Genomic DNA, 12,151 nt, shown 5'->3' on the forward strand with positions numbered 1-12,151 from the left:
TAAAGAAGACTTTGTCTTCAGTCAACAGAAATTTAATAGGAACCTGACCAGAGGGACTTCAACCTATTAAAAAAATGGCAACTGCCTACTAAGCACAAATATTAGACACTTTCTCTATTTTGTAAAAGAGAATTAACAACATAGGACAGATCCACAGGAATACAGAGTAGGTAGGTGGGTGCCATTTATGTGTTTCAATCCTGAACAAAATACCAGCTGATAGTCTAAATTCAATCATGACAATAAAATACATTCCATTTTCCAAGTTGCTGGTAATAAATATTTACATTTTAAAAAATAGGTTTTTTTTGTTTTGTTTTTTAAAAAGACATAGCATGCTTGAGTACACAGAATATGGAAAAGATCATGTTGCAGGATCACCCGGTAGTTTAAATGGCCTTCCGTATTCAAGAATGTCAACCTCAAAGACACTACCATGATCTACCTCAGGGTGATGTTCAAGTATGCTCCTCGGAACATTACGTCTACTGTATCTAGTAAGAAGCAGTGTTCTCTAACATCTGCAGGTTTTAGTATCTTCTATACCCACCTCCTCCTCCTCCTCCTCCTCCTCCGCCATATGGATCTCCATAACCTCTTCCACCATAACCCCCTCTCCCACCATAGCCCCCCCTTCCGCCATAATCCCCCCCTCCCACCATAGTCTCCCCTGCCTTGGAAGCCTCCTCTGCCACCCCCTCCCCCGCCACCTCCTCCCCATCCTCCTCCCCCTCCTCCAGCCCCTCCCCACCCTCCTCCACCTCCCCATCCACCTCTTCCACCCCCACCACCTCCTCTACCTCCGCCTCCACCTCCACCACCCCAACCACCCCTCCCTCCGCCTTCTTGTCTCTTCTGCCAAGGGGGCATTTCAGGGGGTGGTGGCTCAATTTCATTCGGGCGTCCTCCCCTGTCAGGCACCCTTCCCATAAGCACCTGTGGGATAGAAAGAGTTTTCTTTAAGTTTCTGGTTTTCAGAGTTAAAATTTACAAAGGTCTCAAACGATATTAAAGGTTATTATTTCCAAAAAAGGAGCCAAATCTTTTGAATAACATAAAAGGATTGAATATGGTATAAACTAATACTGAAAATGTGTGATGTTTGACAAATTCTTTAGAGTACATTTTTAAACAAACTAAAACAGTATTCCTAAAAGTTAGTCTTGTTAATTTTCTCTCATTTAAATTTGTTTAGCAAAATATATGACAAACGAGGTATTAGGCACACTAAGAACTATTTTAGCAAAACATTTTTAAAGACACAAACTATATAACGTACTTAGTCAAGTTCATACTTGTGTAGAGCCATAAAATGACTGCTTGATTCTAGCCTGCTTGGAATCCATGATGTATATTGTGCCAAGCACGGCACAGTGATTTTTCATCCCTGGACGGCAGGTATTCTTTGATTGTTAGAGGTTTGCTCAACCGTTTGGATTTGGCAGGTATAGTATGAGAACTTTACTCCCCCTTTGAGAACTTCCTTGAGAATGTCCTGCTCTGTGATTTTCACTGAAACTAGTTCCTCCCCCAAATTGCCCATTCTTACTTTTTGTAAGTTATAACCTAAAGAACAATAGATGGAGACTTGATCAGATTTTTGTCTTGTCTCCATTCTTCCCGTCTCCTATTCCATCCCCTTCCCACACCCGCCTCCAGGTTCCACGATGACAGTCCTGCTGAGCGGGACACATACTCATTTATTTATAAATGGACCACACTGAACTTTGCACAGGGGTTGACAGGACAATGAGTTATCCAATAAGACCGCACTCCTCAGGCACACTGTCGCTTGTCAGTGTATAGACTACATAACATGCAGAGTTGAGCATTACAACAATCCCAAGTACAATTTGTAGCAGTTTCCTCCCAGAGGGAAACATTACCATAGGAAGCAAACAACTCAAAATAGCTTCAAGAAGTCCCTGAAACTGACCAGACTCGATAGGCCTCTCCTTCCACAGGAGTATGTAAACAGAACCGGGTGCTGAGCATCGCTCTCAGACAACCCAGTTGCAAAGACTATTCCAAGACTAGTCCTCCTGCCTGGAAGAAGAAATGGAAACCAGCCTAGCTGCCAGGAGGCAGCTCAAACCAACTGAGCACCTGAAAGGACACTCTCCAACCCGTGGAGCTGTCTGCAGGCCATGCGCCATGTTCTGGGCTCAGAGCCTTTGCGGCTGTCACTCATACTTTGACCACCTGGGCTCTGAATCTGGGGCGAGTCTCCCCACACAAAGCCTGTCATCTAACAAGTGACAGTGAGAGAAGGATTCTCCTCAACTGCTCCTTTCTTTGGGGAAACTTAAGTGAGGCACCCTAACTCTAAATACAATGTGAAATGCTTCACAACTCAAAACATTCTGAGCACCAACATGATGGCACAGTGAAAAATTCTACAAATGACATCATGGTTTGCACAGTAGAAGCTGACAGGCACATAAAAGGATATGGCACAAAATGTACCCCCAAACTATTTGTATGAGGTGTACACAAAACAAATTCCGTGTTTTAATTGATCACTGTGGATATTCTAAACTATATATAATTTAATTTTTTATTTTTAAAAAAATATCTGAATCTTTATTGAACATCATTTGAAACACAAACATTTTGAATGAGGACTACTAAACCTCATTCAAATGAAAGAGCATGCACACAAAGACCAGTTCCCTTAACTGTGCTTTTAACAACACTTGAAGGATAAACTACAGAGAGTTGAAGTTTCCACTCTTCAGTGGACATAAGCTATGTTACATGCTCTGACAGAGTGAAAGATCAACGGTAATTGTGGAGGGTGCTACAGCCCTGGCAGAGCCACGGGGAATCAAACAGCTTCCTGCTCCTGCTCTGCAGAAGGCAAGACAAACTATTCACCCCTCAACCAAAGCAGTCAACGCTTTGCAAAGCCACCTCTAGGCAAACTCACATAGAAAAAGAGGCCATGAATTGGAGAAAGAGAAGAAGGGTTCATGCACTAGGGGAATGGGGGTTACATGGGAGGGACGGGAGGAAGGAAAGGTGCAGGAGTTCATATAATCACATTATAAATTTAAAAATTATTTTTAAATTCATAGAAGTTATGTCAAATATTGCATTCTGGCAGGTGTGGTGGCCTGTGCTTTACATCCACATATTTGGGAGCCAGAAGCAGACCTGTCCATCTTTGTGAGTTCAAGGTCACCTGAGTTCCAGGCCAGCCAGGGATACAAAGTAATAAAATACTAATACACTCTCCTTACGCAACAACTTCCACATCTAAGAATCTTTAACTCCCAACAGTAATGCCCTAATAACCAAACCATATACATCTTGCCAGATATATAGAGATGTTGTCCAAAAACAGCTCACAAGCTCTCCCCAAAATAAACTATAAAATAAACACTGAGAAAAAAATGACTTTAAATAATCACCCTAAGGGACAGCAATGTAGATCTAGTAGAGCGATTACCTAGCATGCAGGAGGGGAGGAGAGGGGAGAAATAGGGGAAACCAAATGCCCCTGGCAAGAAATCCTATCTCAGAGCAAAGGGAGAAGAAATCTTTAGCAACGACTTGCATCCTTGCTTTTGAGTTTTTGTTTTTTAGTCATAAAATTGCCTGTGGATGCTCCACTAGACAGATAACTTCCTGTTCAAGCTGATGGTGATGTTCTGGGTTCATCTGTGATGCAGTTGCCATTACACAATCAAATCTCAGCCATCTTAAACTTCATGAAGACCACTGTCCTAACCTGGATCCCTACTCTGAACTGGGAAAAGATGCTTAGAGATTTTAATTTAATAAAACAAAGAAGTGGTAGCAACAATTCCTGGGGATTCTTACTAACCAAATGGATAAAGCAAATGTTTGATAAAGCTACAGGGAAAGGCAATTCTCAATTCCTCTAATTCAGAAAGCTTTGATTTACTTCATGGCTACAAAAACTGAAAGGTATACACAAGTGATAGTAAGTGTAAAATTTAAATGGATGTAAATCCTTCTGACACCCTTTTCTCATCCATCGAACATAAATGGGGGAAAAATGTGCTAAAATCTGTAAAAACAGCAAAGCAGAAAGCAACCCGAAAGAAAAACTGACCTTATTGATGGCACATGCCGTCTTCTCCCGGCTGATGCCACTGCTTGTCCTGATGATTTTAGATAGATCCTCACGGGCAGCAAGTAGATGTGCCAATGTGACTGTTGTCTTGGGCGACAAAGCATAACGCTTGGGCTGGTAAATTCTTGCTATGTTATCTGTTTTTGCCTAAATGACAGTAAGGAAGGAAAAATTTGCACATGTGACTCTGAATAAAAAGCAGTAACTTTTTAAAAAGAAGAAAATTCATAATATACAAGCAAGGAAACAGAAAAAAAGAGCAAGCGCCCCATTTCTAATGCAATGTATGAAGTCAAATACACAGACAGAAATAAGACAAATAAATAGAAGAAAATACTTCTACTCATGTTAACAATACAGAGTGGGTAAAAAATCTTGTAGAACAAAACCCAAGCCTGAAGAAACAGTGAGGACTATCAAATGTCTGGTTGGAGGTGCTGGTTATCCTGTTTCCCTCAGTTTAACTTAGATATTTAGAGTGACTGTACCCCTACTGAGAATGGTTTTAAATAAGACAAGAGAATAAATAAATAAGTGAAGTTCGAAGGGTAACCCAGAAACTAAATATGTAGGAACTTAATGACTTAAAGGACTCTTAAAGTAGAATCCTACCATATACTAATATGTGGTATGAGTAAAAATATCATTTTTAAAGCTAACATTTATACTTACTAAATGTTCCAGGATTTAAGTTTTATCTTAAATTTAAAACCTACCACACTACAAAGATTAAAGTTTCAATACATTATATACCAAAGCTTAAAACAGATTCATCAAAAAACTGAGAAAATATTCTTAAAAGGGATATGTCAACTTTCTTAACAACAACAAAAAAAGCTCCATCAAAAGGAAATCAGGAAGATGTAGGAAATAGCATCAAGACACAAACAGAAAACAGGAAATTCAAATGACTAATAGGCTTATGGAACAAGTTCAATTTTCCTGACAAGTTACTCTTCTTATCTATGAAGTTAACAAGGAAGGCGATGCCACCAGTATCAGGAGAGAGTGAGACAGTACTGATCTGCACACAGGAGCTTCAAGTACTAAAACTAATAGCCTTTCACACGGCAAATATCCTCCTGGGAAACCACCATAATACACACTGAAATTTGCTGTAAATTATGAAAGTTAGAAAAATTAAATATAGAACAATTAGAAGCAGATGTCTAAATTATGAAGAAAAAAAATTCATCCAGGGGATTGAAACTTTGAAAAAGAAACAGACAAATACTTGAAGATGGTTAACCAAATAAAAAACATATCTAAAAGCATCATTAATAGACAAGACCACACAGAAGATCATACTTCAGGGATAGAGGGCAAAGCTGAGACAAAAACACAGACATTTAAAAGGAAACTATTAAGGAGCATGAATAAAGTCTGGTATAAAAAAAAAAGTTGAGAGCTAAAATGAAATGGAACAGACAGACAGACTATTTTTGAAGATATAGTAGAAAATGTCCCAAACTTAGAGAAAGAAATAGTATTCAAACACAAGGCATATGGAACTCCAGACATGACCAAAAATGAAGCTCCACATAGCATGTCATAGTCTTAATGTCAAAAAAAGATAGAAAAATAACCCCAAAAAGCACAGTAAAAACATCAACTGATACACAAAGGCAGACTTTACATCAGCACCCATACGAGCCAGAAGCGCTTGGAATGAAGTAGCTCTAACTCTGAAAGCAAGCAACAGTGAACCAGCAATGCTATACCCAGGCATTTCCCAAAACTAGTGAAAAAATAAAGTATTTCAAGAGATACACAAATTAAGGCAATTCTTAACAACCAACCCTGCACTGCAGAAAATTCTTAATAGAGTACCTAACAGGAAGGAAGAAAGGAGGGAAGGAGGGAAGGAGGGAAGGAGGGAAAGAGGGAAAGAGGGAAAGAGGGAAAGAGGGAAGGAAGGAAGGAAGGAAGGAAGGAAGGAAGGAAGGAAGGAAGGAAGGAAGGAAGGCCTGTCTCTTTTACTCACTGAGTATGTGAAAATGCACACTCCATGCAAAGCTCAGATAAACAAACTATACCTAGGAAAGAAAAAAGCATATCCAACACAGCAATTCAACAAACTCTCAAAATTAGCACAGAGAAGTAAAAGAAAGATCAATAATTTAACAAAACAAAACATTATAAAATATATTTACAGGAAATAGTAAGCTCTTATTTATAATAATCACACATGTAAATGGCCTCAATTCACCACTAAAAAGATACAGACTAAAAAACTGGATTAAAAAACAAAAAAACCAAGAACCAACTATACATTATCTTCAAGAAATAGCTAGCAAAGACATGAAAAAAATGGAAACAAATTACCAAGCAAATGGAAACTGTAAATAAGCACGTATAGTTATCCTTATAGCAGATAAAGTAAACTTCAAAACAAAACTAATTAGAAAACATAAAAAGGAATATTACATATTAATAAAGAGAACAATTCATCAAGAAAATACAATAGTTGTAAACATTTATGCACTGAATATACTGGAGCCTCTAATTTCATACAAACACTTAATGCGTAAGTCCTTACACAATAGGAGTGAGGGTGGCCTCAAGACTCCACTCTCCTATTTAGACAGATCTTCTGAACTAAAAGCAACTAAGAAATTCAGATCTAAAATTCACTATGGATCAACTATGATATACCAGAATAATACAGAATATTCCACCAAATTCAGAATATATATATTATTTTCAGCAGCACTTTTTTCAAAACCGATCATATCTTAGGACACAAATCCAAGTCTCAACAAATACAAAGAAAGAGATAGATAGATAGATAGAGAATCCCTTATGCTGTATTAGAACACAATGGAATAAAATTAGAAATCAACATGAGACACAAAAATACTTAGACACTAAACAACATATTTTTGAATTAGCAGTGGATCACCCAAGAAATTAATACAAAAAAAACCTAAAATTCTTAGTGATGAATTACAATGAGAACTCAATTTCTCAGAACCTCTGGAGTGCTGAAAAGGCAGTCCTGAGAGGAAGGACTTTTAACTGAAAAGCTCACACAGGAAAAAAAAAAAAATCTGAGTGCAGCTCAAGGCTCTTGAAAAGCAAGAATCAGCCAATATCAAGCCCTGCAGATAGCAAGGAACAATAAAGATTAGAGAATTAATGAAATAAAGATTTAAAAAAAAAAATACATACAATTAACCAAACAAAAAGCTGATTGTTAAACCTTTAGCCAATCTGGTAATAGGGTATCATCACAACAGAATCAAATGAAATACAAATTATTAGTGATTCTATGAAAACTTATATTTTAAAAAGCTGGAAAACCTAAAATAAAAGAACCTCTAAATACAGACTATTAACCAAAAGTAAAGCCAGATGATAAAAATAAATACCTTAACGAGACATACTACAGGTAATGAGATAAATCAAGTCTCTCCTCAAAAGAAAAAGAGGAAGGGGGGGAGGGAGAGAGGGAAAGAGAAAAGGAGGGAGAGCGAGAACAGACAGTGGGAGAGAGAGAGAGAAATGAGACAGAGAAAGAGAGAGAGAGAGAGGGAGAAAGGGAGGGAAACAAGCCCAGGACCAGAGAGATTCACTGCTGAATTCTATCAAACTTCCAAGGAAGAACTCAACACTGATTCTTCTTAACTTGCTCATAAAATAGAAAGCTAAGGAACAGTATTAAATCACTCCACAAAACCAGTATTATTCTTCTACACAAATGGGTAAAAACAAGAACACTACAAACAATTTCTTTGATGAATGTAGGTGCAAAAATTCTCAAGAAAGTACTTGAAAACAAAAATCAGAAACACATTAAGATCATATATTATGATCAAGTGGGCTTCATCCCAGAAAGACAAGGTTGGTTCAACATAAGTAAATCAATAAATATATTATACTATTTAAACAAACTTAAGGACAGAACCTACATAATCGTCTCAGTTGATGTTGAAAGGCTTTTGCCTGAATTCAACATGTCTTCACAATGAAAGTCCTGAAGACATTAGGGATAGATAGCGAAGACCTCACAATATTAAAGGCTACATGTACAACAAACCCCCAGCCAACAATATAGGAAATGAAGACGAAGCATTTCTTCTAAAAGCAGGAAAAAGACAGGGATGCCTACTCTCCCATCTCTTCTTTAATATAGTGTTTGAAGTCTTAGCTATAGCAGTTAGACACGCCAAAGATATACAAGGATACAAATATGAAAGGAGAAATTTAAACTATTATTATTTGTAGATAACATGATTTCTTTAAAAAAACATCCTATGAATCAACTAGAAAACTCTTGGACCTAATAAATACAAACTTACGTTACTGGATACAAAAATCAGTATTAACAAAGTAGCTGTCTTATGTATTAATAGTAAACTCATAGCAAAAGAAAAAAATGAAAAAACATTTCATTCAGATCAATTCTTCTCAAATTAAGTGTCTAGAAATTAATTTTCTTGATGACAGCCACCTGCTTTGGTGTCTGTTATTACTGCAGACACAGGACTGGTTTCCTTGTAATACTTCATACACAGAGACAGAAAAATCATCAAGGACCACGAAGAGAATGCAAGTAACACAGAGCTGCTCCTAAGAACAGACATGTAAACTAGTGTCTTAGTTTGTCTAGCCCAGGCTAGCCCCTAGCTGAATGAAGCTCATAAATTGCTTTTGTGATGAATCCCTGAGGCTGGATACCTTGTAGGTTTGTTTGGCTTATCAAAAGAATCCAAGATAGCAGTCCTTGAAACAGAGAACGTCCTAGGATTGCCCCTATTTACTGTTCGGAACATTCTGAACTATGATGAGGGGGAGCAGAGAGAAGCCCAGGCTAACACTGGGTAAAGGATTAAAGGAACCAAGCTATCTGAAAAGCTTCCAGCTGGCAATGGCTCCATCCTTCAGCTGTCTTAAATGAGAAGACAAAACACAGTCACATGGCCTAAAACACGCAAGAAACCTGTTCCAACATCAGCACTACCTAAACCTGTTCCTACATTGCTTTCTTCATTAGTTACTCACCTCAATCAGTTCACAGAGGTACTCCTTTTATAAGTACTGGAATAAATCACACCGTGCAAATTAAAGCCAAAGGTGAAAGCCAGGGGGAAAATGTCATCAGCAAACATGAACCTGTAGGAGACTACCATCGCTGTATGTATAAGCACTGGTAAACTGAACATGTGGCTGGCTCAGAACAGAACTCAAGTTTGAATGTGGCCTAGGTGCTAACAGCAGGGAAGGCGCTGCAGGAGCTGCCCCACACTGCCACCTACAGGACACCAGTGGGAAAGCAGCCTCACCTTTGCTCTATCGGACCATCCAAATGACTGCACTGTCACATCCAATCGTTTCATTAACATCCGCCGGCGGCATTCATATTCACTGGAAAGAGCATCGTTAATTCTTTCCAGTTTTTCCTAAAGAATTTGGGGATGAAACCACAAAGATTACACTCTTTGATTCTGCTCAGAGAGGAAACCTGAAAAATCACTGTACTTTAAATAATGAGACTATGGAAAAATATTTAAATAACATTTAATTATAAAACACTTACAGTGTTCAGAAGCTATTAAAGATTCTTATCATATTTTTCATTAGATATTTTTACTTAATTAAAACATCAATTTGCTAAGCAGTACACATTAATAAGGAAAGAATATAGCAATAACTGTTGTCTGCTGGCTTCACAAACTACCCTTTCAAATCACAACTCTGCTAATATACTGACATACAAATATAAACATTTTTAGCTAGGCAGATATTTTAAATCGGTAGCTTAACTAAAGTGTAATGATAGATTACTCTAGAATATCAATTCTAATTCGCCAAAATACTAAATGTCCACTTATTAAGGAAGGCAGTTCAATGGACTAGATGTTGCTTGTCCCCTCAAAGGCACCTGTATTGAAGGTCTGCAAGGTGGCAGGTGTAGGGAGGAAATAGAAAAGCATAGAGAGCCTGTGTGAAGTGAGGCCCAGAGGGGAGTCTTAGGTCAACTGCAGGTATGACCCTGAAAAGGACTATGGGATGCCAATCTCGTGACTTTTCATCTGCTATCTTCTCTACGTACACAAACAGCCTTGCCATCCACCAGGAAGTGACAGAGACAAAGGACAGCCCCGCCGAAGCTGGCACTATGCAGTTTAGACTTTCAGTATTCAAAACTGTGAGCTAAGTCTCTTTTTAATGGTAGCCTGTCTCAAGTATTTCATTACAGCAACAAAAACATTTAAAAGTGAACTAATACAGTTATGCTCTGACTTAGTTATAAAACTAGTAAAAGGAACACTTACTGCCTGTTCTGAGCTTAAATCAACCTTTAGCAGTGGTTTTCCAACATGGTTTTTCTGGACTTTAGAAAGAATATCCTTTACCTAAAAGTAAATATGAAAGAATTACAAAATTACAAAAGAATACATACATATAATTTAAAACTATCTTATTATTTGATGTGCTGTTCTGAACACCACGTAATAACCATGTTAAGGTGAAACTAGTAAAACACCTCCACCCAGCAGTACCAAATCCCCAGTACACAAAAAGTGCCAGTTACATTAATTCAAACCACAGAGCATTCTTGCCAGAGTAAAAAGTGTAAGGTTCCGGAAATGTCAAGTTCAAATGATGAGTGTACAATAACTTTGGAATTTTTTCTCAAGATGGCATTCTTTACTTTCCAGTAAACTCTCAAGAGCGAAACTAAGACATTTTAACAAGTACTTCAATTTTTCTCAAATAAATACTGTAATGTGTACTTGTTCTTTCCTGTTGCTTTAGTAACATCACAGGTCATTCCAATAATAGTAATTTAGCCTGAACAAGTTGACTACAGAGTAAAATTCTAAGTTGTGCTCATCCTTCTAACTGGTGAGTTGTTCACTGTCTTATTTTACAGTAACCACAGCAAACAATCAGGAGCAGTAACGTTTCTTTAAGAATTCAATCAGGCTAAAGAGATGGCTCAATGATTAAGAGCATTCATTGCTCTTTCAGAGGGGCTGGGCTTGACTCCCAGCAAGATCCCTATGTAACCCAATGCCACAGGCTCCAACAGGCACGCACGTGGTACACATACATGCATGCAGGGAAAACAAAGTAAATGAATACAAAGAAATTTCCAAAAAATTCAAAATCCCCTTGAAAACTGAGATGATAATAATAAGAAAGAAATGACTGTAAACAGGACAGGTTTGTTTTTCTGGGTGTTAAAATGTTCTAAAGTTATTCAATAATTAGTAATAATGGCTACACAATACAGACATTTGTACATGTAATATGGGTGAACTCCGGCATGCGGACTATGGTGGTATATTTAAGCATTAGCCTGCACAAGCCTGTGCAGCGCTGCCCCAAACTGTAAAGCCTCTGCTCTTCAGAGCAGTGTACCCCCACAGCGTCACACAGAACCACACAGGGCGCTGCTTCACTTCTACACTCATTCATTTTCTTAAAGCATGTTGTTTCTGTGAGTTCCCCAAGCCCCTAACTACCTGCGGGGCTACTTTAATCTCTTAATAACCAGGGGTCAGCTGTTGCCTCTCACTCGAGAGGGCACGAAATGCATGAGACTTAGTAACTTGTTATGTAGCGGGCTATAAGCAGGGGCTCTGGGGGCTGAGTGCCTAGACATCAGACATCAGTCTACCTCACTGCAAAACAGAACCTCAGTTTCCTCACGCAGAGATTGCAAGCAATAAAAACACCTATTATCACAACATGCAAATACTCAGAGCAGTAAATGACATGGATTTGCTGTCACATTACTGAACAGCGTAAGTTAGAAAGTAAAAACTGTCTTTTTCAATCATAACAAAGTATCTTCTAGGAACATCACATGAAAAAAAATAAAATACAGAAATTCTTACTTCTGATCAGAAATGAATGGCATAGTAAGGTGTTTTAGGTAAACAGCCCTGGTGACATTATAAGGTAAACGCAGGAGGTACAAGGTGACAGCTGTTTTTAACTACCCGATCAGAGTTCTTATTTATTCATCTGCTATACAATACACACTTACTAAGCAACCAAGAAAGTATGCTTGCTCACCACGAGAAAGAAAGCCCA

The 12,151-nt window shown here is 38.1% G+C and overlaps 1 protein-coding gene across 1 annotated transcript in view; it reads right to left on the minus strand.

Annotated features, from left to right (window-relative positions):
* Nucleotides 1–12,151, minus strand: part of Fam98b (family with sequence similarity 98 member B) — a 24,081-nt gene continuing 11,930 nt past the window's right edge. The window contains exons 5-8 of the mRNA XM_021662666.2: nt 10,381–10,461; nt 9,388–9,504; nt 4,082–4,249; nt 1–936 (exon numbers count right to left, since the gene is read on the minus strand). Of these exons, the coding sequence (XP_021518341.2) occupies nt 541–936; nt 4,082–4,249; nt 9,388–9,504; nt 10,381–10,461 (762 nt within the window). The 3' untranslated portion in view covers nt 1–540. The remainder of the gene's footprint in view (nt 937–4,081; nt 4,250–9,387; nt 9,505–10,380; nt 10,462–12,151) is intronic.

The sequence above is a fragment of the Meriones unguiculatus genome, chromosome 18, assembly GCF_030254825.1.
Source record: "Meriones unguiculatus strain TT.TT164.6M chromosome 18, Bangor_MerUng_6.1, whole genome shotgun sequence".
Lineage (NCBI taxonomy): Eukaryota > Metazoa > Chordata > Mammalia > Rodentia > Muridae > Meriones > Meriones unguiculatus.